The sequence below is a fragment of the Nannobrachium achirus genome (genome assembly GCF_963921795.1).
Source record: "Nannobrachium achirus genome assembly, chromosome: 16".
Taxonomy (NCBI): Eukaryota; Metazoa; Chordata; class Actinopteri; order Myctophiformes; family Myctophidae; genus Nannobrachium; species Nannobrachium achirus.
The window spans coordinates 50,173,433-50,200,882 of record NC_137823.1 but is presented as its reverse complement, the minus strand read 5'-3'; the positions used below and the strand labels follow the sequence as shown (position 1 = coordinate 50,200,882).

At 40.0% G+C, this 27,450-nt stretch overlaps 1 protein-coding gene across 1 annotated transcript; it reads right to left on the bottom strand.

Annotated features, from left to right (window-relative positions):
- mtmr9 (myotubularin related protein 9) lies at positions 1-21,957 on the bottom strand. Its single transcript, XM_080744614.1, has 11 exons — positions 21,911-21,957; positions 20,525-20,714; positions 14,653-14,761; positions 13,843-13,968; positions 13,354-13,527; positions 12,804-13,021; positions 10,767-10,928; positions 9,831-9,972; positions 8,766-8,986; positions 7,648-7,799; positions 1-2,719 (listed from the first exon to the last, which is right to left on the bottom strand). Exons 2-11 carry the CDS (start codon positions 20,704-20,706, stop codon positions 2,556-2,558), a joined length of 1,650 nt encoding a protein of 549 aa, XP_080600740.1. The 5' UTR covers positions 20,707-20,714; positions 21,911-21,957; the 3' UTR covers positions 1-2,555.
- Positions 21,958-27,450: the final 5,493 nt, after the last annotated feature.

The following is a 27,450-nucleotide window of genomic DNA, read 5'->3' as shown; positions in this document are numbered from 1 at the left end:
ATAAGAGTATTTGAGTTCTTCTTATTACTATAATTCATTATGCAGTGTTTGTTTCACAATCTGTTGAAACCCTCTGCAGGCATTGCACAGATCAAAGTTACACAAAAAGAAGAAACTGTCAGGGAAGAGGTGACTGTGGCAAACTGTCTCCCAAGATTTTGCTATGCAGGCCTAAGAACTTCAACTATGTAAGCTACAGAATCAGCAATTATATATTGATTTAAAAAAAGATTCCTAGTTAACAAGCCTTATACGACATAATTTCTCTCTATAGCTAAAAGTAAAAATGTAATTTTAGAAATAGTTCATCTTTTACTCAAGGGGTACAATGCCCATCGCAAGTTGATGATGTCATTTGTCCATGTGTGTGGTCCAGCCCTATGGAATGTATGGCATGCAAGACATATTTAAATGTTGATGCTAATATTAACCTTAGAAAGTATCAAGTAGGTATTTTGTTAGCACATGCATTCCATAGTGCTGGATTACACATCTCAACTTTGAGAACCTTGAGTAAAAGATGAACAATTTCTAAAATAAATACAATATTTAAGGTGTTTTTCCATTTTCAATTTTAGTTATAGCGGGCAATTAGAATGTATTTATAATGCCAGGATATCTGGCTAATAAGCCAGAGATCCTTTTAAAATGATCTCTTATGTCCTGGAAGTGGAATTATGTTTTAAAAATGGAAAAAGAATGGATATAGTGATGTTTTACACTTACACTTTAGAGAAACCAATGAAAGCAGGAAAACTGTAATTTAGACACATACAGTAGTACAGCAGTGTGGAATAGCTATGAAAAGTCAAGGGGTTGGGCATGGGAATGCTTACTTTAGATACAAGAGACCATCAAAAATAAATAAGTCAGGTTTGGGCTATGTACACAATGAACATTAGCAACACATAAGATTCATAGCCGATGAGATATGTTGGCCATTTTATTACGGTGCTTTCACATTCATAATTAAGACTTTCATTTTTGGTCATATTGGCAATAATAAATGGCATGGGCTTAAAGAAATGATAGTGTTAACTACACATGAAAAGAACAACTTTATATTCTAGTATATAGTACCACATTTTGTCAAATATATACAGTAAATGAAACTCATTTGGAAAAAAGGTGCCTTTGTTTTCAGATAACATTAATGCAAACAACCATATAGCAAGTATGTCTTTTGTTCAATCATACACAAGATGATCTCAATTTAAGTAATACAAAAAGAAGCTATTTTAGCACATATTTCTGGGTGCCTTTTTCAAACCTCAGCTTTCATATTCAATTTCATCACTTCTCATTCATATTTTGGGAAAAAAAATAATTTAACTTTCAACACCAGCAGCAACAATGAGGCTGTTGGAAATAACCTTCCAGGTCCATATTTTTAAATTAATCATTTTCCCAGGTTTTAATGATCAATAATGACAATAATGAGAAAAAGGGAGGACTATTTCCCATGGCAGCTGATGAAAATTGTTTATACACTCAAAAAATAGAAGCAGGGGTGCTAAAAATATTTTGTAATGTAATTTCTGGAATGTAAACATTATGATCTAAAGTAATAAAGATATTTGCATTTCATTAAGGCCTCCTCCTCATTGCAATAGCACTCCCAACGTGCAGTAAAGTCACGTGTTCCTGCCAGTACCATATGGTCTACGTTGCCATAGTCACTCTGCAAAGTGTCCGTTTATGGCGTTATGGGCATGTCATTAGGCAAAACATTAATGCGTAACATGAAGACATGATGTGCCACAGACTGCTTGGAATCCTCAAACTAGTGTTGTGGTAACTATGTGAATGCGTACACACCTGTATGTCTAAAGAGGAGACAGTAAAGCCTGAGTTATACTTAGTTGCAAACCGAAGACAGCTGATCTAACAAATTCACATTGTAGACTGACTAATTTCGGTGCTCGACACTGGGGCGCAACAAAGTATAAATCCAGCTTAATTGAGAACCTGAAAGACTGGATGAGGTCTAGCGTCTGTATGCATCTCTACTGAATGTGTATGAACATGCAGCCATGCATGCTGAATGGTGGGATATACTGTATAAAAGGAAGGATTGTGTGACTTGACTTGTAAGTCAATCTGAGCAAGGGTGTGTTTCTTTTGTTCTCGTCTCCTGTCTTTCAGCAGTCCTCTTGCCTATCTATTCATGAGGCCTGTGACATTTCCAGATCTTCACAAATGCATCCTCCTCAAATCCCATGGCACAATTTCAATCCAGGCTACAGTAAGCGCACAATAGTTTTAAAACAATAACTAGGGGGGAGCTTGTTTGAGAAAACGGACTCAGTCATAATCTGGGTACAGTTCCATAGATAGAAGGTTAAATCATGATATACTGGTGGACACAATTATGCATTTCTGTCATCAGGAAAATAGTATTTATACTATACACAGACTTTACACAGACAAACGTGTGTATGTACTGTAAAAAAAAAAGATAATTTCAACACAAGGGATATTTGTTTTGTTTTCCGTTTGTCATTTTCTTATTCTACAATATACCTTTTTTCAGGTTTCCATTTCCAGGTCAACCTCTAGGGCGTCTGCAGTAGAGGGTCCTCTGTTTCCAACTGGGCCAGTTGCCTACGCAGGCTGTTCACTTTGTTTTGCAACTCCTTGTTGTACTCAATGATGTGTATCATTTCCTCGTACGCCTCGTCCAGACACTTGGACGACCGGTTCCAACGTAGGAAGACTCCTGAAATGGAAGGAATTACCTCCAGTCAGTCGTCATAATGTGAGACCCACATATTGCATACAATGTAAAGAGGAATACCGGTGGTAATTAAACAGTTTGTCATTTAGGGATGCAGCAGTTAATTGAACTACCGGTAATCCATTTATTTGATAACATAAATAATCGATTCATAATCATGAATCATAACTGATTTTGAAAAGTAAATAAAGAAAAACTCACAACGCACGAGACACAAGCTTGTTGTCTATCTTCACTATTATTGCACGACACCATTGTGGGATCAAGTACAAAACAATAACATCTCGATTGATTGATGAAAGTCATCAATACAATAATCGCTAAGAGAATAATCGATAGTTGCAGCCCTACTCTCACTGCATTTATTCTGTACAACTAGTTAGTCAGGGAAAATGAGAGCGTAGCACGAAGACAAGTACTGTATGTCTCAAGCATTGGAATGTAAAAATATAATTACAGACAAAGCCAGACGCATTTGGAAATGGTATCTGTGTCTGTCTTGAGAGACTAGTAAGGGCTGGTCTCGTGAACTGATTGCATAACACATTCCCTACAATGGCCGGCAGTGTAGGATGACTCCGGGTATGTGGGAAGTGGTGAGGGTCTGGTAGAGGAAGTACCGTATGTTACACACAAAACAGAGACATTGATATGCTCTGCACAGAACACACAACATAGGAAGTCACTTGCCATTTATAGATGAATAAAGCCTTACGTAGATCTGCCCAATTAAAGTAAACGGTGACTGAATCATAAGTCAGTTAAATACGTATTATATATTTGGGCAAAAACTTGTGAATGTCTTTGAAAAGCTATTTAAATAATTTCCAATTCTTACTAACTAATACAATTATGTAAATGCCTATTTTGTTAGTTGTATAACCCTGCATTAAACTTATGTAAAGGAATCCACCCTTCATTACTTCTAAACTAGTTTAGCAGGAATACAACTTTTTCATAATGTGTGTTAGGCACAGGAAGAGAAATTAATGTATTATTATGAACAATTATTCATTAATTAAACATAATTGTCACTGTCGGACAGAAACCTTGTTATTGTAGATTTGGCTATTTTCAATTTCCACCTATAGTGACATGTCCAAAATAGGGATGCCAGGGTGAAGGTGTTTCAGACTGTCTGCAAGCTTTATAAATATTTAACCAATGAAAAGTATTAAAAAGAGCTCAAACACAGTTACGGTTTTGGACATCCAAGGTTTACACCCGACAGTGACGATACTGTAGGTACGTTTGGTAACACGTCTACAGAATATAGTCCGAAAACTAAAATGAGCGGTATGATCAACAGCCCCGTTATTATATTAAACAGCATATTGTATTATAGTCATTCATATATTTCTTTATTTCTTTTAGTCAGCTGTCTGAAAGATAAATGGAGAAACCTTGCCATAGTGCCGCTTTCGTGTCCTCAAGGTGACACACTGTAATCACTGAAGCTGCTACTGTATCATAGATACCTATTTCAGTATCAGTATGTTCAGCCTTAAGAGTCTTGCTCAGGGACACACATTGACATTGCTACCCGGGCCTGGAATCGAACCAGGGACAACCAGGGACTCTGGTTCCCCTGGCGGGCTCCCTAACCATTCAGCTATGCCGCCCCTAAATATGCCACCGCAGTCTAATATTTGTCTGAACTAGGCAGGCTAAATATTATGACTTCCTCAGCGCACAGCAATTCCACTCCGTCCCGATGTGAATGGCATCCTCTGTGGAGGAGGACTACAAGAACGTCAGATTCATGAGACATTCCTGGCTCTAGCGACAGACACCTCTCATAATGTTCCAACCCATATGGAATGTGGGCGGGGCCCTCCAGCCTATAGAGTCTATATAACGGCAGGGAGGGCCCTCACAAAGGCAGTTTGAACTTAATAACCCCCGAGTCGTCTCGACACGGAGCCGAGCAAGGATTTGAAGTTGTGATTTTCTTGGGGGTTTTCCTGAGGTTCACATATCATCCTTTTGTCACTTTATCTCTTGTATTAGTTCATCCTGCCACAGTCTAGTGGAGTAGTGCGCCAGAGGATAATATTAGCATTTATGTGACGTATACTGGCAATCGTCCAGGACCTACTCTCGTCGCCTGCTGACGTCCTGGGTGTTCAGGTGTCACCCCATGACAGCGTGACACCCCGTGCCCTATAACAACCGCACCTGGCCGTTCAGGCCAGGACAGCGTCTGCATGCCACTTGAGGAATGGTTAGAATGGAGAGACGCTGACAAATCAGCAGCAGGGGGTAAAGTGGTCACATGAGCTGGCAGGGTCGAATCCGAAACCGGGATCCATTTATGTAATGTGTTTTGCATTGGCAGACATATGGGGATAGATTCCTGCCACCGATGAATCTGAAAAATGCTGAGGATTTTATTCGTAGCTCAAATGCCAAATGTCATTACTGCCAGCCAAATATATTGTATTATCTATTATCGCATTAGGGTAATTAAAGGAGCTATAGTCGACTTTTTCATTGTAGGGCCGACACTTTGTTTACATCCTAGTCTATAGACTAGAATGTAAACAAAGTGTCCAAAAACAAAGTGGCCAAAATAATTATTTTATCATTATTTTACGCTTTTTGTGGTCATTTTTGAATAGAAACACATATATGAAGCTTATCTTTTTATAAAATATTTTCGAAACATTCTTTTTATTTTAGCATCCGTTTTTCAAGAAAAAGTTGACTATAGCTCCTTTAATGACATAAAATAAATAAAGAAAAGAGCCATGCATGTAAACTGGTTAGAGGTAAAAAGGGTGAGAAGGATTTTGTGAGCAGGGAAAAGAGCCACCAGACTAGAGAGGTATGTCCTCTCTGGATAGAACGAAGGCTGCTGGCTATACTGTGTTATTATGTCACCGTGTCACGGGGTGTTTTGGTTGCTACACGGGACCCCACGACGTTCCCACAGTATTTTGCATAACAGGTTCACACCAGTGAGCGTCCTCATACATGCGTGTGTGCATGTTACGTCATTATACCAGCCTACCGTTCCCCCCAAAAGAAAATCACCATTACACTACCACTGGTAGGGCTGTCACAATTATTACATAATCGTCTAATTGCAATTATTTGAGGTAATCGCAATTTGTTATTGCATAATCGTCATAATCGTTTCCATGTTGAGAAATGTTAATAAAGTTACAAACACTTTGAAAAAGTAGTGGAAATAGCAGATCTACATGCTCACAACGCGTTGCATCAATATCAATGTTCTTAAAATAGTATAACTATAGAATTGTCAAATATGTCAGTAATGTCTTTGTATATTTAGGTTGTGTGTCATATCTGCCATGTGCAACTTTAACGCCTAAAAGCCAAACAGAAATGTAATTGTCAACAGAAATGTAATTGTCAACGACAAAACCACAATTAAATCGTTAATCACAATTATTTGAGTGACAATTAATCGTCATGTAAAATGTCATAATCGTGACAGCCCTAACCACTGGTCACCATAGACATCCTTCCTGTACAAGTTCATTTTGTAACGTGCCAGCAAAGCATGGCTGCCCTTGTTTGCATAGTTTTCTTTTCTTTGTGGCAGAGAATGCACTTTGCATGATCATTTTAATGTATTTGAGCCATGAACAACTCCAGCTGCGCTTAATCCCTGGATCCTCCCACCTCACTAGCAAGCAATGCATTATTTTCTCCTAAATTGCTCATTATAAAAGTAAATCATTAACCCAGTAATCCAGCTGGGGACCAAGGACCTGGAATGGGTCCAGGGTGGTATAAATGTTGGGTGGACGGACCTGGGGTCTTAAATGGTTTATCACACACTTTATGGTTGTAATCTTGACATTTGCAGCCAGTCATAACAACCTTTAAAATGTATGCTGCTCACTGAGCAGCTTAGGAAAAGCCTGCATTAATTTAAATGGGACTACTTAGGTCTATATAGCAATAAGCAAGTAATATTTGCTTTGAGTACAAAAGCATCACTCTTCATGCTGTAAATGATGTATAGGTATCATTCAAGCATCCTGAGGCAAGCAATGATACAATTTAAGAAGATCAATGCTGCCCCCCTCTGGTGAAACTATAGAATGGCCTTATATAATACATAAGGTACTGTAGGTAGCCTACTGATAAAAACTCATGGTTAAATAGAAAAGGAACAATGTAGTGAAGTATTAGATGTTTAGTCAGTTGGTTCTTGTGCAGAACTAGCAGCTCACACTCTTCTACCTTCTTACTTACTGTACAGTGTACACTTTGACGTTTGAAGATTACTTCAAACGTTGTTCAAGCAACGAGAAACTAGGCGTTCAAGCAACGAGTTAAAGTTGTGAGCTTGTAAATTGGCTATTTTCGGTGAAAACTGGCACCCAACTGAGAATAAATCAGGTTTTAACTGGCTACAGGCTCTGAATGGACATGAAGGACCAATTGTAGGAGCTTAAGTGCTTGGGGTTGAATGTGACACAATCATCACTGTACACTTGCACTATGGGTCATTGTATTTATATGTTTCACAAGCTACTTTGGCTTCAATTAATTAGGATAATAAAGAAGGGACATGAAGAAAAAAAGAACTGGCAAAGAAATGTGATGTGGCAAAGGTGTTTTCTGCTCAACTTAAGAATACACCTGAGATTCATAATCGTAAAACTATTAACAATTAATCATTGTTTTAATTCCTTTGCTCCCACAGCACAAGATTCTGATGGGACATGATGCACTGCAGTTTATTATCACAGCAGAATCCTTACTCTAACACAATGTGTGCACTGCACTTACAAGTCCTTGGTTCGGGTTTCCTTGATGGGGTTCCAAATTGAGCCTTACAGGTGTCTAACTCAGAGTTCTGAGGGCCCTTGAAATTAAAACATTTAAGAACCACTGGATTATCACACACGCAGAACACAGCAGATTCTCACCTTCCCAAAGCAGCAGGCTCTGAGGGGCCACAGATGGCCAGATCACCAGACTGTTGGCCTCGTACAGGGGGTTGGACAGACGCTCCAGCTCCTGGGGTCGATTCACCCATGACCAAAGAGAGACAGTCTTCTCGGGGAGACACAGCTTGGCCCTGGAGAAAGAGTGTGTAGGTCGTAGATTTAACCAGAGGGCTAGAACTGGACTGAGCAGTTTAGCAGCTGCAGGCCACTCACAGGGTCAACGGTTTGACCAGTAGGGACGATCTGTGTTTTACACCTGATTTTCACAGTACAGTACTAAAATAGCAAGAGCAATATAATAAAAAGCATGTGCATGGGGTGTAATTCCCCTCTTGTACAAAAGCATTATCTTACCAAAAAACCTTCTAATGAAAATGTATGGGCCAGACTGTGGACAAATGCAATTTTGCACTTTACTGCTAGTTTAATATATTGTGTGATGGTAATGCCTTCAATTACCATATTAGAAACATGTTTAGTATATACAGTTATTCATGACAGAGACACACAAAAGGTGGACAGAGAGCAGGGAATTGACATACAGCAAACAGTCCAGGGACATGTTGAAGAAGACATTTTACACACATGAGGTCTGGATTGGAATATGGTGTGTTTATATCGGACCTGAAAAGAAAAAAACACATTCCCTGAACACATTCCCTCAAATGCAGGGGTTCTCAAACTCTTTTAGGCTGTGACCCCCCAAAAAAACCTATATGAACTGGGGACGAGCACTTGAAATTGTAGGTATTACATTTAATGTGACTCAGTTCCACAGATGAATATTGTGAAAATAGCATGTAGATCTGCTATTTTCACAATTTTCGCCTCTTATTGAATTCATATTTGACAGTTTGGTATTAAAACGGTCTTGAAAGTCCTTAAATTGTCACTTTATAAATGTGCAAATACCCTGTATACACTTACTGTATGTAGGTTTGTTTACCGTTGAGTGAGATATTTTCTTTACATTTAGCTAATCATCTGGGGACCCCACAAAATAATTTGGGGAGCCCACTTGGGGTCCTGACCCCAAGTTTGAGAACCACTGCTCTAATGTCTACAATTAGTCAGAAGCAGAGGCGACTTTGACAAACCTCTCGACTGCACTGTTGCCCATGAACGTGCCAAACTGGGAGGCGTAGGCGTGCTCAAAGAGCTGCACCAGGAAGTGCTCGCTGAATTCAAAGGAGCACGGGAACTGCCGCAGGATCTGCCACACGCAGTCCAGGAAGAACAGGAAGACCGGGGCCTCCTGGCGAGGCTTGCTGTTGGAGTAGGCGGACTGGGCACAGCGCTGCTGGAACGGGTGGCCAGCCTGCATGGAGAGGTCAGAGACACGGGAAGGAAGATGAACAGGAAGGGTGGGATCCACATGTTCTTATCTGAGGTCAGTGAACTGTACATAGTTGTAATACCCGACCACTGATCCTATGTCAATATACCCATCATAGATGGTTTAGGTCAGGCGTCTTCAACAGCGGGTCCTCAGAGTTACTACAGGGGGGCCGCCAAAACCTTGTGTGATAGGATTTTATTTTTAAATTAACAACTTGAAACCTCGCATCCCTATTCTGAGGAGAACTTTAACCAAACTGCGAGGCATTGAGAGCTTGTAGATCGGCTATTTTCGGCAAATCGTTTTGGTGTATAGGTAAAAAAAAGAGCAGACCAAGTACAGAGTGAAAGGTCAAGTTTATGAAGTATCGACGATTTTGGTCGGGGGAAAAAAGAATCCAACAGACAGATGACAGTGCTGTCAAACAAGTCTATGAATCGATCTATGAAATCAATGAAAATCTCCATCACACATTTATACAATATGTAGAGGGGGTCCCTGCTTCATCTCTCTCTCAGCTAAGGGGTCCTTGGCCTGAAAACGTTGAAGAACCCTGGTTTATGTGCATGAGCTGAGGCGAGGTGAGAAATTCGCCCTAACTTTGTGATCAAAGTTGTGCCTAATCCCTGGGTCATCATGCTCCTTTTTGGGCAGAAAAGCAGGTTACCTCCCCCACAGCAACTACCATAGGTGTAAACAAAGATGCATTGGCAGACGTCTCGCTAAACAGTTCTTAAAATCCCATGCATCAATCAATGCCATTTCCAAAACCAAAAAACAATTTCTTGACTGAGCATGCACTTTAATATTGAGAAGAGCTCACCTGGAGCCACTCTCTTTCTACCAAGGCTTGGAAACCCCTGATGGTTCTACAGGCTGGATCCAGGATGATCTGGGCCAGGGAGGTCACCTGCAGAGTGGAGTCGATACCCTCTGTGCCATGGACCAGCACCGATGCGCCCTCCCTGAGAAATAGTGATGTGTCGTTCATGAGTGATTCGTTCATAAGAATCGAATCATTAGCATGACTCGTGAACGATTCGTTCAAATCCCTGAAATGGGCCGTTCACACTTTCGTTCACACCCCGCCCGCTCCTCCCCCTAATAGCCCCGGCCGGCAGACAAGGACGCGACGGCGGGCTGTACTCGTGACGTAATAAAAATGCTCCCACGATCGCGCTATGAACGAATCTTTTGAACGGATCATTACCGTGAACGAAATGATCCGTTCACTGAAATGAACGGGATTGCCCATCACTACTGAGAAACAACACTCATAATGTTAGTGTTACTCAAAAAAAATACCTCCTTTCACAGGCACACATACGCACACACACACATTATAGACAAAAACATCATGTGCAATTATCTTCTCAGATGATTTACTACCGGTAATTAAAAATATTTTGACATCTTCATCAGTTACAGTCCCACAGGTGATCTTTAAACTGGGTCTCCAATAAAATGTGGTGTAAACAAAGCGGAAGGTAACGATAACGAATGAATTGTCGGTATATTTCATTTAGGGGTCTCGCTGTGCCAGCATAGACAGCTCATGCTAGCACATAGAAACTCCTAAATGAAACACACACATTTGACAATATAAAGTTATTACCTTTCGCTGTGTTTACGCTCTGTCAAAATGGCTGCTGGGAAAAGGGTCTATAGAACATATTGACATGGCAGACTTTAGCTCTTCCTTCATACCTGAGGAGGTGGGTGGGAAACAATAACAACAACATAAACTAGCAGAGCTGACCTATCAATGCACTGTGCAGCCAGGCAGGCCGTAGTGAGGATCTCCTTGACGTGCGTCTGCCAGTTGGAGGCCTCCAGTTTGCTCAGCCAGCGGTCCATGCTGTGGGACTGGTCGTTGCAAGCTTCCACCAGCTTAATGAGGCTCTCCTGGAGGACGTTGGATCTGAAAAAGATTGAATGAGTAGAGCTAAAGGCAGAGGCACTGTGGCAGCGGGGGTGTGGTTTATTGGAAGCTGCAAGTGGAGAGCCACAGGGTGGCACTCCAGTGCAGCAGTTAACATGATGTGATTAAAAGGGTTGATTGGCTTTGAGCCTTTAAAAGACAGAGTCTGATTAGATTTCAGAAATGTTCATGTAAAAGCAAAAGCTTTAGAATAACCCAGTTAACACAGCTAGAGTTCTGCTGGAGAAACCCAAATATTTGACCATGTACTAAAATGCATGGTCAAATTGCACACACTTTCTTAAAGTGTGTGCAACTAACTGTCCATGTAACCCAGTATAACCCATATAACCCAGTTAGGCAAAGTACAACAGCTCTCCCCCAGGCTCCCACCAGTCCTTAATTTTGCACACAATATCTGCAGATACTATAGATATAAATAAACTCATTTTCATAGGCTCAGATCAAATGCTTGTTGCACAAACTATTACAGTTGCCAATTGGCAATAATCATTCACAAAACTGAAGTCGTCATTGCCACGGTTGCAAAATGCCAAGTGAAACAACGTTACAGACAGAGCTTCATAATCTGTACTATGCAGTGCATTAATGTTTACAATTGCATGCTGATGGCCGATAATGATAATAGATCAGACGGAAATCTGATTATTGTCCAAACTGCACATACAGTATACTGGAGTTTTACAGTAATCATTCAAACACAACACACAATAATGTCCTGTCAGGCTCAACCAGTTTACGGAGTATGTTTGCATTATGATTTGGACTAAACTGTCATCTGATATTAACCCATCGCTACAGAAGTAGTAAAAACTACAATCTGTATGTTTCATGTCTGTTGTCTCCCTAATTGCAACGATGTCCAAACTACAAAGATGGCGGTCCAATCAATGTTAGACAGAGCAGAGAGACCACTTCCAACCACTGAGGGCAGATGTGCTAGTTATATTGTTTTAACATATTCTACCACAGATATAAAAACTAAAGAATTGTATTTGTTCAAATTAGTTCCCAATTGTAGCTTTAAATGGAGCAGCAGGTTGTTACTGTTTTTCTTTCATACTGAATGACGCAGCAGCGTCAAGTGAGCCATTCATGTAAATCAGACTTCCTGCAACTCAAAAAATAAGTCCACCTCTGGTGGCACAAATACAGTACATCGTAAGTTTTTTTCTTTTTTTTTAGAGAAATAACAAATTATTAGAATGAAAAAACGAAACATAGATCTTATTAGGAATAGGTTACCAACCCCCAAAGTGGAGCCTATTAAAAATGCATATTTTGTACTAATATAATTCAGGACAGTGAAAGATGGAATATAGGTCGGACTAAAATGTGTCACTCCACTTGCAGCTGACAACAAACCCCATCCCACTACCACAGGCACATGCTGTCCAACATTGCTTACTGGAGAGAATGTATATTTAAAACTTTGCTGACTCATCTTCAGAAAACCGCAGAGTGTGGGGTTGGGAGTATTTTTTTTAGCAAACTATATAGCATCCTTTCCTATTAGGAAAGGCAGAAAATGTGTCCTCAAGGACAAATAAAGATAGAAGCTAAATTAGAAACTCCAGGCATATTAATGCCCTCTCTTTTCAAGACTTAAAAAATTAAGCAAATTATACTTGTGACATTTGTCTTGTGAGTGTGATAGATACAAATATACAAGACAGCCGAGGTAAATTATACTGCAACTGTGAGCATTAACCTACAATATACTTTGTCGTATGACGAGCAATGACAATAGCCAATCTACAGGCTCATGATACATCCTATTGAGCTTGTAGATCTGCTACTTTAGCCCTTTGTGAAAATGTTCCCAAAATAGGGATGCCAGTGTTACTGTCCCACCTCTCGATGGACTTGTGAATCCTCCTCCACTGGGGGTAGTTGGCCTCGGACTCAAACCCCCCGCCACGAGCCTTGGCCTGCTGGGCCACGTTGATGGTGCGCGTGTCAATGACGTAGCCGCGCTTGCCCGGTCTCAGGGTGGCGTTGATGAGCTTCTCATCCTCCTTGCAGCGTCGGCCATTAGTGCCAGTCAGAGGTTGGCCTGCTCGCATCATCACCTGTGGGGAGGGGTCGCGTCAATCCATTTAGGGTATTGGATAGGAGAGGAAAAAGAAAACGATAAAAAGTTCTTAAAGTCATGAGATTATTGACTTGTGCTTAACCACTTTCAATCTGGTGTCCCTATTTTGGACATTTCATTATTGCCCAAAATGTAAAAAAAAAATCATATCACTACTTCAGTTTTTTAAGCCATTTCACAATGAGGGGTTGCAGCCAGAAGCTATGGCTATTTGGGGGTCCTTGGCATAGAAAGGTTTGGGGTTCACCCAGTCCTATACTATTACAAACACATTTATTTCCAGTTCATAATCGCCCGTGATGCTCTCACCATTCCATTCTTCTTGTGATAGTAGCTAAGTACTGGGAAGCGCCCGCCGTGACGGAAGGTTGCAGCTTTCCTCAATTCTTCGTCGTCAATGTCTTTGGGCACCGCCACCAGTGGGGGGTATGATGGACACACGCTGAAGTCCTTGTTGACCTCGCTCAGCCGCCACTCATCTGTCTGGGAGGGGAGGGACCATGTTAAATTATAGCTGCAATCTGGATGTTCCATGCCCTAACTGGGATTCCACTTGGTTACATTTGTACCCAAATGGGTCGATTAACACTGAGGACTCAGAGTTCTTTTAGGGAGGTCTAAATTGACCCATTTAAGTCTGTAACTCTGACAGTGTGCAAATGGAACCAGATGAACCCGCCAGCGTTCGTTTGGTTCCATTTGTATACTGTCAGGGTTAAGGGGAGACCTTGAAATTTGAAAGTTTGAGAAACACTGGTATAGCTTATGCAGCGTTAATATATTTGACTCAGTTCATACCATGGACTCCAAGTCTTTGAAGGCATCCTCCGGAAGGAATGAGTTCCAGCCGTCTTCTATGACCTCAAACATGGGCCGGTAGAAGAATGGGTACATCAGGGCGACGGAATCAAGGGTTGATAGAGCCTAAAGAAACGTAAGCACACCTCTATTGTTATCTAAATAATTGTATACAAGCGGGAACAACATTCAGAACAGTCAGACATTTTGGGGTAATCAATCGTTCAAGAACATTAATGCATGTGCGTACTAGTCTGTACTGGATATATTCTTAAGAAAAGAAAAAAGAAACAAACAAATAAATAATCATCAAAAACTATTCCAAGTGTCTGATATCACAGATGGTCGGGTGTTTCATAAACTGCGGATGTTTGTGGGTCACTGAATTTGGAATCGCACCACATTTCCAGGCGTTTTCATTCACCAGTGTCGGCAGGTTAGCAATTCACCAGTCGGCAAGTTAGCATTTCACCAGGTTAGTATGCACTAGCGTGGGCAGGTTAGCTACTCACCAGCGTCGGCAGGTTAGCATTTCACCAGGTTAGCATTCACCAGCGTTAGTTTTACTGAGGTTAGGGTTAGGGTTATGGTTAGGTTTAGGTGGTCGGACTACCCGGCACCTCCGTGCGGTCCAAAAGGAGTGTTCCCTAGCTCCGGTTCAGCCAATCAAAAGCTTCCGTGGACGGGGTTTGACTAGAACTGTAGTGCGATTCCAAATAACGCGTCACTGAAATGAAACCTGTTCTGGCCTTTTTAATTGCTTTAGTGATGTAGTACAGTAGGATGATGATAAAATAATCTGCTTCTTACCTCAATAGAGCTGGCAATATTGAGGCACTCCTCCATACCAGGTATGTCCAACTGGATCACCCGTAGGTCTTTACATTTCACTATAATGGTACCAAGAGAGCCCACAAACCTGTAAGACATGATGAAGATTAGGTACCAACTGTAAGTGCATATTCTCTCGAGGTCTTTAATGCAAACTTTTCTGGAGGACTTTGAGGCTTGCATCGCAATTTTATGTTTTCTGCCATTCTAGAGCAACAAATACCTCCTAAAGGACGTGACGAATAAACAATATGAAAATGTGTCTGTGAATAATCTCTCATGGAATCTATTCATATACATCAGGAGTTTTCAACTGGTGGTCTTAATGTTGTCCCTGACATTCAGTAACGTAGGAAAGTGAAGATTCCTTTTATTATGTTTTATTTTGGAGTAACTTGGCAACTTTGTATTCAAGGACAGGGGAATAAAATTATCAGTGGTCATTTGAGGAAGCTTTTGCTTCAAATCCAATAGTACTTCAAGCTTAACTATTTTAAAAGAGGATCAGCTAATTGCCATGTTCACAGAGTCTGTCAAGAGGCGAATTATCTACTAAAACACTTGAAGTGAAGTTCTGGATGAGTTGTCTTGTCAGACAGAATTCTCAGCAAATAACAAATATTTGACCTTTTGTATATCACTGTGAGTGGTCTGGATACCTGGAAAAACATGTACAGGGCGAGGTTGGAGACAGAAAATGGCATTAGACTCCCTGTCCACCACACTAACTATAGCCAAGAAGAGACAGACATGGACCACCTGTAATTATACCACTAGTTGAGAAACAGTGCACTAAATGACCTGGTGACCAAAGACGACTCATCAAAGTTGTCAGGAAGTCGGATGTCAAGAAGTTCTAGAAAAGGGAGTTAGAATCTCAGCTTAATTAAGCTTAATTAATTATGGTGCTATAATGCTACATCAAGCACAATGTGCTCATTTGGCATGAACACACGGCTAGTAACACACTCTGACTTGGCCTCATTATGTGCCCACAGCACCATGGACAGTCACAGCATAAGGGTCAGAGGGCCTAGATTAGAACACTCAACCAACAGCCATCCAAAAAGACACAGTAGGTCTTCACAATAAGAAAGATGACCACATCTATCATCCTCACACACATTTGAATTTACATTTCATCACCATTTCATCATCTCACAGATTAGACTATAGTTAATAGTGTGTGTGCATTCTCCATCACATGATTGGAGAATTAAAATATATAATATATTTAAATCCCTGATCTCACTCCGAAACTAAGTGAAAACTTCTGTACAGGCTAAGGTAGTAGACTAGGCTAGTGGTTACCAAACGGGGGGTCGGATGTGCTTAATGTGCAACATTATTTACTTACTAAACAACAGTAAACAAACCATAAATTAAAGTAGAGTATAAGTGTATACAGGGTATCTGCACATTTCTAAAGTTACAATTTTATAAGATATGTTTTTGGTAGGGATGTCCGATATTGACTTTTTTTTAACAGATAACCGATATTGTCCAACTCTTAATTTCCGATACCGATATATGCTGGCTTTTTCACCAAAAGTCAACTAATTGTCAGGTAACATCACATATCTATTAAAATAAAATAACTAGTGTATCAATGTAATATCTGATAAATCTATCATCTAATCACATCAAAAGAATGAGATATCGAATCACATCAAAATAATTAGATATCGGTTCATTAAATTGAGTGAATAGTTTTGAAACTACAGCTCATAGATCTGAAGTCAAGTTAAAAACCTTAAGCAGAGAAATCACCATTTGAATGTCACACATTCAGAGATACTAATTGTGGGCTCGCCTGGAAGGCGAGCACACGTATGTTATCTTCATTATTTATTTGTTGTGGGCTCGCCTGGAAGGCGAGCACACGTATGTTATCTTCATTATTTATAGTCAGTCAGTCAGTATCTCCTCAAAACTTTGGCGCGATTCAACTCCTACACACTTACACCTTTCAACACCATTCAAATGGTTATGTGTTCAGCTTACTGTGGACACGTGTGCTTGTATTTTTCATTTTGAAATGTTTTGTAGTTTTAGAGAAATTTTACTTTAAAAGAATCAAGTTTTAGGATCCTGATTGGTTGTGATATGTCCCTGGCAACCGGCGGCAACCAGTGGAATGGCGGACTGTCCCTTCAGGCTATAGAATTTAAGGATGTTACTGTAGGTCCCAGTGGCCTGAGGGGACAGTCAGTCATTGTGTTGGTTGTTGTTGGTTGTCAGGGAGATCAGTTGACAGGCTTTTCATTTGTATTACTTCTACTCCGCTACAATTACAGAATTTGACAGCTTTAGTTATTTGTTACTTTGCAGATTTTATTATTAATACAAATTTCTGTAGAGCGAAGTGTCATAATCATCACCAAAGTCTCAGGTTACAAGAGGGAAGGGGGGGGGGGGGGGGACACACACATAGAATTCATAGATATAGGAACACATAGAATATGTACTGTACAGTACAGTACAGATAGGTAAGGTAGAGTACAGTAAAGTACAGTAAGGTACAGTACAGTAAGGTACAATACAGTAGTGTACAGTAAGGTACAGTAGAGTACAGTACAGTAAGATACAGTACAGTAAGGTACAGTAGAGTACATTTAAGTACAGTACAGTAAGGTACAGTAGAGTACATTAAAGTACAGTAAGGTACACTAAGGTACAGTAGAGTACATTAAAGTACAGTACAGTAAGGTATAGTAAGGTACAGTAGAGTACATTAAAGTACAGTACAGTAAGGTACAGTAAAGTACAATACAGTACGGTACAGCAGAGTACAGTACAGTAAGGTACAGCAGAGTACAGTAAAGTACAGTACAGTAAGGTACAGTAAAGTACAGTACAGTAAGGTACAGTAAAGTAAGGTACAGTAAAGTACAGTACAGTAAGGTACAGTAGTGTACAGTAAAGTACAGTAAAGTGCAGTAGAGTACAGTACAGTAAGGTACAGTAGAGTACAGCGAAGTACAGTACAGTAAGGTACAGTACAGCACAGTAAGGTACAGTACAGTACAGTACAGTACAGTACAGTACAGTACAGTACAGTACAGTACAGTACAGTACAGTACAGTACATACACACACAGGGTATAGCTGCTCAGATTCACCACTCCACTTCGAACAGGCCGGACTGGGCCCGTCAGTAAAATGAAAGAGAGCATTGCCTGGGACCTTGACACCTTTTACTATTATTTTTTGGGTGGAAGCGAGCCCACACTGTTTCGAAGGAACAGTATTTCTAGTTTATTTATTTATCTATCAGTCAGTATCTCCTCAAAACTTTGGCGCGATTCATCTCCTACACGCTTACACCTTTCAACACCATTCAAATTTGTATGTGTTCAGCTTACTGAGGACACGTGTGCTTGTATTTCTTGTTTTGAAATGTTTTGTAGAATAATTATAAAAAAATAAAAATGTTTAACTTTAAGCACCCAATGCATTTCCAATGGGATTAGTGAGTGGGGACAGCGTGAGACAGAGGAAAGGGACCCATGTTTATATTAAGGCGCTGTGGCTGCAATATTCACACTTCAGATATGCTATTTATATCAATGCGTTCACACAGGTCTGCTCTCTGATTTGATCCAAATATCTAAGCTGTGTGATGTATATATTCTGAGTTAAAACTACAAATATCTCTAAATGTCCCTCTCCACTCTACTGATTGAAACAGCTGTGATTAAAGGCCTGTCTGTCATTGGCTGTTCTGTGGTGCTGCAAAGTAACCAAGTACATTTACTCAAGTATATACAAGTACTTGTACCTTCAGTACAATTTTGAGGTACTTTTACTCTACTTTCCATTTTTGTTACATATACTCTACTATAAATACAGCATTTGACAGCTTCAGTTACTTGTTACTTTGTAGATTTTATTATTAATAAAAAAACATAGATGGACCACTTAATACTGCTATGAAGTTGATCTACAATGTGCACGCACACGCACGCATGCACGCACGCATGCGCACACGCGCGCGCACACACACACACACACACACACACACACACACACACACACACACACACACACACACACACACACACACACACACACACACACAAACAACTGTTACTGTGTTACTGTGGAGACGTTTGCTTGTATTTGTCTTTGAGACATGTTTTGTAGTGTTTTAGAAACTTTAGTTAAAAAGAATAAGGTTTTAGGATCCCGGGCAATGGGATTTACAGTATATATCCTAGAACCCGCAGGGACACTCAGCCGTATTAGTGGTTGTTGTTGGTTGTCAGGGAGATATCACAACCAATGCATTTTCAAATCAGATCCACAAACACAATAAAAGTCATGCTCCACTCCTCAGTCTGGAGTGGCCACATAGAAGAACGCCTTGGTTATAGACATAGTGGAGGACAGATGTGATCTGGGATTGTTAACTTACAGTATATGCACTCAATATACACCTCTAGAACACATAGAATATGTACAGTACAGTAAGGTTCAGTAGAGTACAGTAAAAGTACAGTAAGGTTCAGTAGAGTACAGTAAAGTACAGTAAGGTACAGAAAGGTACAGTACAGTAAGGTATAGTAGAGTACAGTACAGTAAAGTACAAAACAATAGAGTAAGGTACAGTAGAGTACAGTAAAGTACAGTAAGGTACAGTAGAGTACAGTAAAGTACAGTAGAGTACAGTAAAGTACAGTAGAGTACAGTAAAGTACAGTATAGTAAGGTACAGTAGAGTACAGTACAGTAAGGTACAGTAGAGTACAGTATAGTATAGTACAGTAAGGTACAGTACAGTACAGTAAGGTACAGTAGAGTACAGTAAAGTACAGTACAGTAAGGTACAGTACAGTAAGGTACAGTAGAGTACAGTAAAGTACAGTAAGGTACAGTACAGTAGAGTACAGTAAAGTACAGTAGAGTACAGTAAAGTACAGTATAGTAAGGTACAGTAGAGTACAGTACAGTAAGGTACAGTATGGTACAGTAGAGTACAGTATAGTATAGTACAGTAAGGTACAGTACAGTACAGTACAGTAAGGTACAGTAGAGTACAGTAAAGTACAGTACAGTACAGTACAGCACAGTACAGTACAGTAAGGTGCAGTAGAGTATAGTAAGGTACAGTACAATACTGTAAGGTACTGTACCTTACAGTACCTTAAAGTATCCTATTTGTTGGGTTGGAAGCGAGCCCACACTGTTTCGAAGGAACAGTATTTCTAGTTATATTCTGTTCTCCTGTAAAGCCATCTATCCCATCATGCTTTGTGTTGTTTAGCATTTCTGATGGGCTGCTCTTTGTTTCCTGTATGGTCTTTGTTGTCTGTCATGGTCTCTGTGGCCCCCTGCTGGAATTGGCTTGAACCAGTGCTCCAGGAGGGTACATGATCTACTATTACACAACAGTTTTAACAAAATATCAACATTAATACATCTTTCTTTAAGATTTCAAAAATCGATACAGATATTTTCAGATATCATTTTTTATGCTAATATCGGCCGATAATATCGGACATCCCTAGTTTTGGGGCTTTTATGCCTTTATTGACAGGACAGTAGACTGATAGGAAACGGGGAGAGAGATGGGGAATGACACGCAGCAAATCTGGTCGGGCTCAGGAGTCGAACCAGTGACCCGCTGCAGGCCACACAAAGCTTATGCAGTATGTGCCCGGACCGGTAGGCCAGCAGGCGCCCCTCTAAAGTTACAATTCAATAACTTTGAACACCTTTTTAATACCAAATTGGTCAATGTGGAACCGAGTCAAACTAAATGTACTGCCTACAATTCAAAGTGTTTGTCAGGGTAGGGGGTCACACAGCCTAAAAGGTTTGGACCAGGCAGCTTGATAGGCTGAAGCTCACCTCTTCTCTATGGAGTCGATGTTAGAGTGCAGCAGCCACAGCTCCTCTGTGTTGTCCTGCCTGGAGGAGAGGATCAGGTGGTGGCCCGTCAGGCACAACGTCCCCTCCACTGTGGGCATGAAGGGCCGATGGAGGACAACACCGTCCACCCTGGGTGTCTTTATTAGCTCTGCAAACTCCATGACCTGACCTAGAGGACATGGTGTGCGACATGGCAGATATGAACTGGGGAATGAAACTGGTAAACTTCCTTCTCACAAATAGGCTTATAGTGCATAACTGTAGACTGTAGTCCGCATGTTTCCAGGGGGTGGCGACGTAACCCTTTACTGTTTCCTGTTCTGGTTCATTTTCTCATAGTGTTGTTTGACTGGGCAGTCGGCACAGGTCAGCAGATCTGAACTGGAAACACATATGAAGGTCAGCTGCCATGTATGTGTGTTTCCTGTTCAGTTCTGCTGCTGAGCCAAAATAAACAAACCTACTACAGTATGGGGAAATGAACCAGGAACAGGAAACGGGTATAGGCCACCTCCTGGAAACATGGGACTACAGTTATCCTACACCGCCAATTAATAATTAGTCCTACTAATTCTTACTGTGCAGAAGTTTCCAGTCATCCTCATATTTACCACAATGACACAAACAAAGTAATGTTACTTTTGTCCTCATCTGTATGTAGACTGCATTTAGACAAAAGCTGAAAAATACTATGTTTTACTACAATTCCTGTTAGGCAATGTAGCAAGCAATGAGTGTGGTTTTCTTTTGCACATTATTCCTTCGAGTAAGCACAAGAAGTAATGTAATGTTGTAAATTACTATCACAGAACAGTAATTAGCAATGACGTGAAAATGTCTGGGTGCTTCAATAGCCTGTAACAAAAGCCTGTAATTTAATCAATTTTGCAATTTGTTAAGAGTAATATACAGATGTCACAATCAATAACAAAATAAATCAATCAATATTTAGACTCTGTTGAGGCTAGTATGCCTAAATGACTGGGGAAGCGCTGTTAGCAACTAATGCTAGTTGACTTTTATTCCCATCGAAGCCCATTACGGTCGATTACTGACTGCTGTTTCCAGATCCCAGATTATTAACATGAATATCACTGTATCACAAATATCTACACTCTACAGCAACATATAGGTGAATTTAGTCAAGTAAAGCGCCTATGCTAACTTGCGAGTCAGTGATTACAGTTAGACAAAGCGTCTCCGACTACGTGCCATTTCGTATATACAATTATACCTTAAGTAAGTTATGTATCATATGAATGAACACTTTTTTGCGATAATTAGTCATTTACCAAAAATGTCATATAATCAAGTCAAATAATGGGTCGTTGCCTTGGAGGTTTAATAAAACAGAATGGTCAGTACCTCAGAGAGAAGAAGCTCTTCGTCGCAGTTGTTCCAGTTGTTGTTAATATGTTGGGCGAGACTGTGGTGCGCTCACAAAAACATACCGATTGGAACTATTTCAATTGGGAGATTGGTTCCCAGTTCCTACCAAGGAATAATGTGGTGAGCTCTGAAAGCTGATCAAAATTGTATAACGTTCATAGACAGCTATGTCTTTTGATTTAACAACATTTATTTTTTGTTGTTGTTGTTGTTGTTGTTGTTGTTAATTATTATTTTATCTATTTATTTATTTTTCTTAATTTATACTGTGAGCCTATGCTATTTAGTGAGGGAAAGTTAGCCGAGTGGTGGACCAATCTGGGAACTAAATGCTTTCCAATAGCTTTCACAAATGTGTTCATGAAGGTGTATCACCTCTGAACTTCAAACCCAAGTCAAACCCAACTCCCTTGACAAACTTTGTGGGAGCCAATCAAAGTTGCAGGTATCCCGAGGGCCTGGAATTAAAGGGGGGAAACTTTTAAATGGCCAATATGAGCGTATGAGGTGTGTCATTTAACACTTATGTTGCAATGATTTTTCCGGCCAATGTCCCGCGTTGCCATGGTTACCATAGACTTCCATGTAATTGTGCAAGTGTGTAAAAAGTGCACGCCCATGCCTAGATGATGCACCACGTGTGTAGATGCTGTTCACAGCTTTCAAACAAAAAAATCCGCTTGGAAATCCGTTCAGGCATTCATGATTTATCAGCCATTATGTTTTCTTCAGATGTAAACAAACATGGCTGCCATGTTTGAAAGAATGGGTTGGTATGGGGGTTAAACATGCAATTTCGCGATCGCGATCATGCCTAATACATTTCTGGAGGTCCAAAAAAAAAAATTTGAAAAAAAAGATTTTGAAAAAAAAAAAAAAAAATTGAAAAAACGGCCGAAACTCGGGGTTGGCACAGCACTAGTACCAATACAAACTCGGGAAACTCGGGGTTGGCACCATATGTGTTTTAGGGTATTTTTGGGCTGCTGAATCCATTCCAATCATTAAAACGACTCCTTGGCCATAAAATAGGCCACACCTACTTTTGTGTGTACATGAGACATTATATTAGCAGTTTGGTGGGGAAGGGTTTGAATTCATGAAAACTATTCAAGATCAGGTGGGTAAGCACACATCATGACACTCAGGATAACATGATGCAATCTGACAAGGAACACTCAAACATTTTATTAGAAGTTTGCATAGGAAAAGGTACAGTTTCATGACGGTACAGTTCACTGGTACAAGGTCTACTAAAAGGAGATCCATGAAAAGACTAAGCTTATTTCCACAGGAAACCATTTAAGTATCTCATATATACTTAGGGACTGTACAGGACACAGGTGAACTCGAATTACATGATTGGCTAAGCCTTAGCCAATTATAGGCCTATTTTATGGCCAACTGAGTCATTTTAACTGAAAACTAATCGTTGGAATGGATCCAGCAGCCCAAAAATACCCTAATTACACACCTCATACATTCATATCGCCATTTTTTATTTAACCCCCTTTAATCCCAGGCCCTCAGGATACCGCCATCTTTGATTGGCTCCCACAAAGTTTGTCAAGGGAGTTGGGTTTGACAAAGTTCAGAGGTGACAGTAGACACCTTTATATGAACACATGGTGAAGAAAGCTATTGGAAAGCATTTAGTTCCCAGATTGGTCCACCACTCGGCTAACTTTCCCTCACTATATGCTACCCTCACGCATTGTACATGTCTAGTCTACCTGTGTCCCTTTTTTGCCCATACATAGGCCTATATGGAGATCCCTGATATCATTAATATATGCCTTCTTCTCTCGTGTATCATCGTGATGATTAGGTGGCGACATTTGTATTGGATAGGTGGTTCTGGACAATTATTTAATTATTTAATTGCGATTATTTGAGATAATCACAATTATTTTTGCATAATCGTTTTCATGTTGAAAAGTTGGCCTATTCATCATTTTTAAGAAGTAACGTGCCGCATAGATCAGCTATTTCCACTATTAATGTTTTTTTCTTCTTTTTTAGAATAAAGTTATTAAATATATGTGTTTAATTTAAAAAAATGCAATTCATTATTAAATGCAAAAAAAAAAAGCAATTGATTTATTTACCCTGTATAAAGCCTAGAAGAAAACAAATGTAATTTTTATTCATAATGTTCCAATAATGTTCAACAACAGAAACACAATTGCAACTAGAAAGGTGCAATTCTGGGAAATTGCAAGTGTATAGTTGCACTGACACGAGTCATGAGGAATTCACTGGAAAATGAATTCCATCTTATCATTTATATTATATATTGTGATGATGTAACGCGAAGCATTACAACAGTGACAACAGTGTGTGAAGAATGACCAAAAGTTAACAAATAGCCGGTTCACTTTGTTGGCTCTCCCATCTGTTGAATATGCTGAACAGTGACGACCAGTATGTGAGAATGCTTGCTTGTTCTTCTCTATTCTTGGACCTAAAAAGACAGGCCCCCCTAGCTGGCGTGTGGTTCCGGCTCTAACTTCCCTATAGGCTTTAAGAGGAAAATGAATGGAAAGCTGGACAGCCTCTCCTCTCTTGCTTCGGTGTGTGGTCAGACTGGCCAGATCTATAAATGACTTGTGCCACTGGGCTGATGTTACCCTGGAGTGGGTAGGGTCAAACTCAGAGGCGGTGGCTGTCTCAGAGAATGTTATATCTGACCCCAGTATCTATGTGAGAGCAACAATGACTGTGTGTGGAATGGAACACCAACTTCCACTGCCTAATGCCCGTGGTCACCTCCTGTGGGCACAACAGCAAAAGCAGCGGCAACGGGCGCTGGGGGTGTGTTCTCTCCTCCGCATCATCAGTGCCCATACCCTAGGTGGGGTTGGCAAAAGGGCCTTTCTGTGTGGAGTTTGCATGTTCTCCTCGTATCCCCTATAGGTACCCTCACAAAAAACATGTAGTAATCCTGGTCTCTATACTGCCTCTCCCTGGCCATCCTGATGGAGGGGAAAGGAACTGGTTGGAATAACGTGTTCACACACCCACACACCCACACACACACACACACACACACACACACACACACACACACACACACACACACACACACACACACACACATCTATACATCTATATCTAAATATAAATATACATACATACATACATACATACCGGTACATACATAAATACATATATATATATATATATATATACATATATATATACATACATACATACATACATACATACATACATACATACACATACATACATACATACATACATACATACATACATACATACTGTACATACATACATACATACATACATACATACATACATACATACATACACATACATACATACATACATACATACATACATACATACATACATACATACATCTATATCTAAATATAAATATACATACATACATACATACATACATACATACATACATACATACATACATACATACATACATACATACGTATACATACATACATACATACATACATACATACATACATACATACATACATATATACATACATATATACATACATACATACATACATACATACATACATACATACATACATACATCTATATCTAAATATAAATATACACACACACATACATACATACATACATACATACATACATACATACATACATACATACATACCGGTACATACATACATGCTGTACATACAGTACTAGACTGTGTAAAGCATGTGTATGTGTGTTGTGGCTATCTGTATGTCTGAGTGTGATGTATTATAATTCACTTTCAGATTTGCTTTAGTTGCAGGCTGTCTGAGCAACACAATGGATGGTCTGCTCAAAGCCTTGCCAGTCCACATGATGAAGGATGCCAAAGAGAGGCTGGAGCACAAGTGAATGTGAATCCCAGCATTGTTTAAATAACTGGTCTTCTTCTGAGGAAAAGATGCTTTGCTTGGACTTTACCCCAGTTTGTGAAATAGATGACTTGAGGCAAAAGAGCTTTCAAAGCAAAGACATGATACAGTAGCCTATATGTTTTATTCAGAAGAGGGCCCAGACAGATGTACCAGATTATTTACTTTAAGCTGCGATATTAAAAACGAAAACCTCAGCAATAAAATAATCAAATAAGCTTTTATGACAGCAGCTGAGTGAAAAATGTTTACAGAGGTACAAAGCTATCAACCAAATTATATACAATATACCCATTTTGATTGAGTAACTATACTCAATGACTGCATCTTACAGTGCATCCTACATTTCATTTAAAGCATATCAAAAGACCATATCTGCCCCAGTAATAAGAGCTCCTCATGACATATTATAGCTTTTGATTTTGTTGATTGATTGCTTGTTATGTTATTGAGACTGACAAATTGACGTAGAAATCCAACTTAATTTATGGACTCCTGTCTAAAGAGTCTATAGCGGAATTGAAACTCTCAAAAGTTCAGAAACCCTTGACTCAGAAACAAAGTTAAAAGATAATACAAAACATTTATTTACAGTGTCGTAACAGCCACACATATGTACATACATCCTACACCAAAGACACACAAGACAAGACTGACTTGCCCTGCCCTGACTATCAGTTCATAATTGGCTAAATCAAAAACAATAACACATTCAGTAAAAGTCCAGGAACTCCTTTTCTTTCTCACAGCCATAAAACAAAGGGGGCCACTTTGTGGCAACTATGACCTCCTTACCTATCCTCCCTCATCCCTACCAGCAGCTGTGTCTGTCTCAGGGTCATGCAGAACATAACAGTCATCAACATATAATAATACCTAATTCACCTCATTTCCTCCCTTTTGATTAAACTTCACACATTTAATTCACACAATTCATACCAATTATCTACCCACAGCAGTAGAATATGGTGGAATAGGGGGGAAAAGATATGTATTAAACAATTACTTTTAATTGGGCTGTTTCTTAATTCATGAAGACACATATAAGTGAGGGGAATCTCCTGCATCCAGATATGTCCCTCCCTACTGTACCTCAGCTTTAGTGAACTGCATGTGCTTCAAATCCTCTCCCCGACAGGAAAACAGTGAATGCATGAAGGTTCCCTGAAGATTCACCACCGATTACATCCTTTCCATTATTAATTGCATTCCATGTGTGGGCTGCTATGAACCCTGTGTCATGTTCTACAATATTTTACATCACTAACCACTTTAAACCTGTAATTCCTATGTTGGGCATGTCATTACAGCCAAAATAATTCAAAATTTGTATTTCATTCAATTAAAAAAATCACACCCGTGTGAACTGAGCGGTGGTTTACCCCCCCCCCCCCCTTCCCCCTGTGTGTGTGTGTGTGTGTGTGTGTGTGTGTGTGTGTGTGTGTGTGTGTGTGTGTGTGTGTGTGTGTGTGTGTGTGTGTGTGTGTGTGTGTGTGTGTGTGTGTGCGTGTGTGTGTGTGTGCCTGGTCTGGCCTGGCCTGAACAACAGCGCCCCTCCCTTAACATGTGTGGTCATAAAAGGTACTGCAGGCCTGCAGGCTACATACAGACACA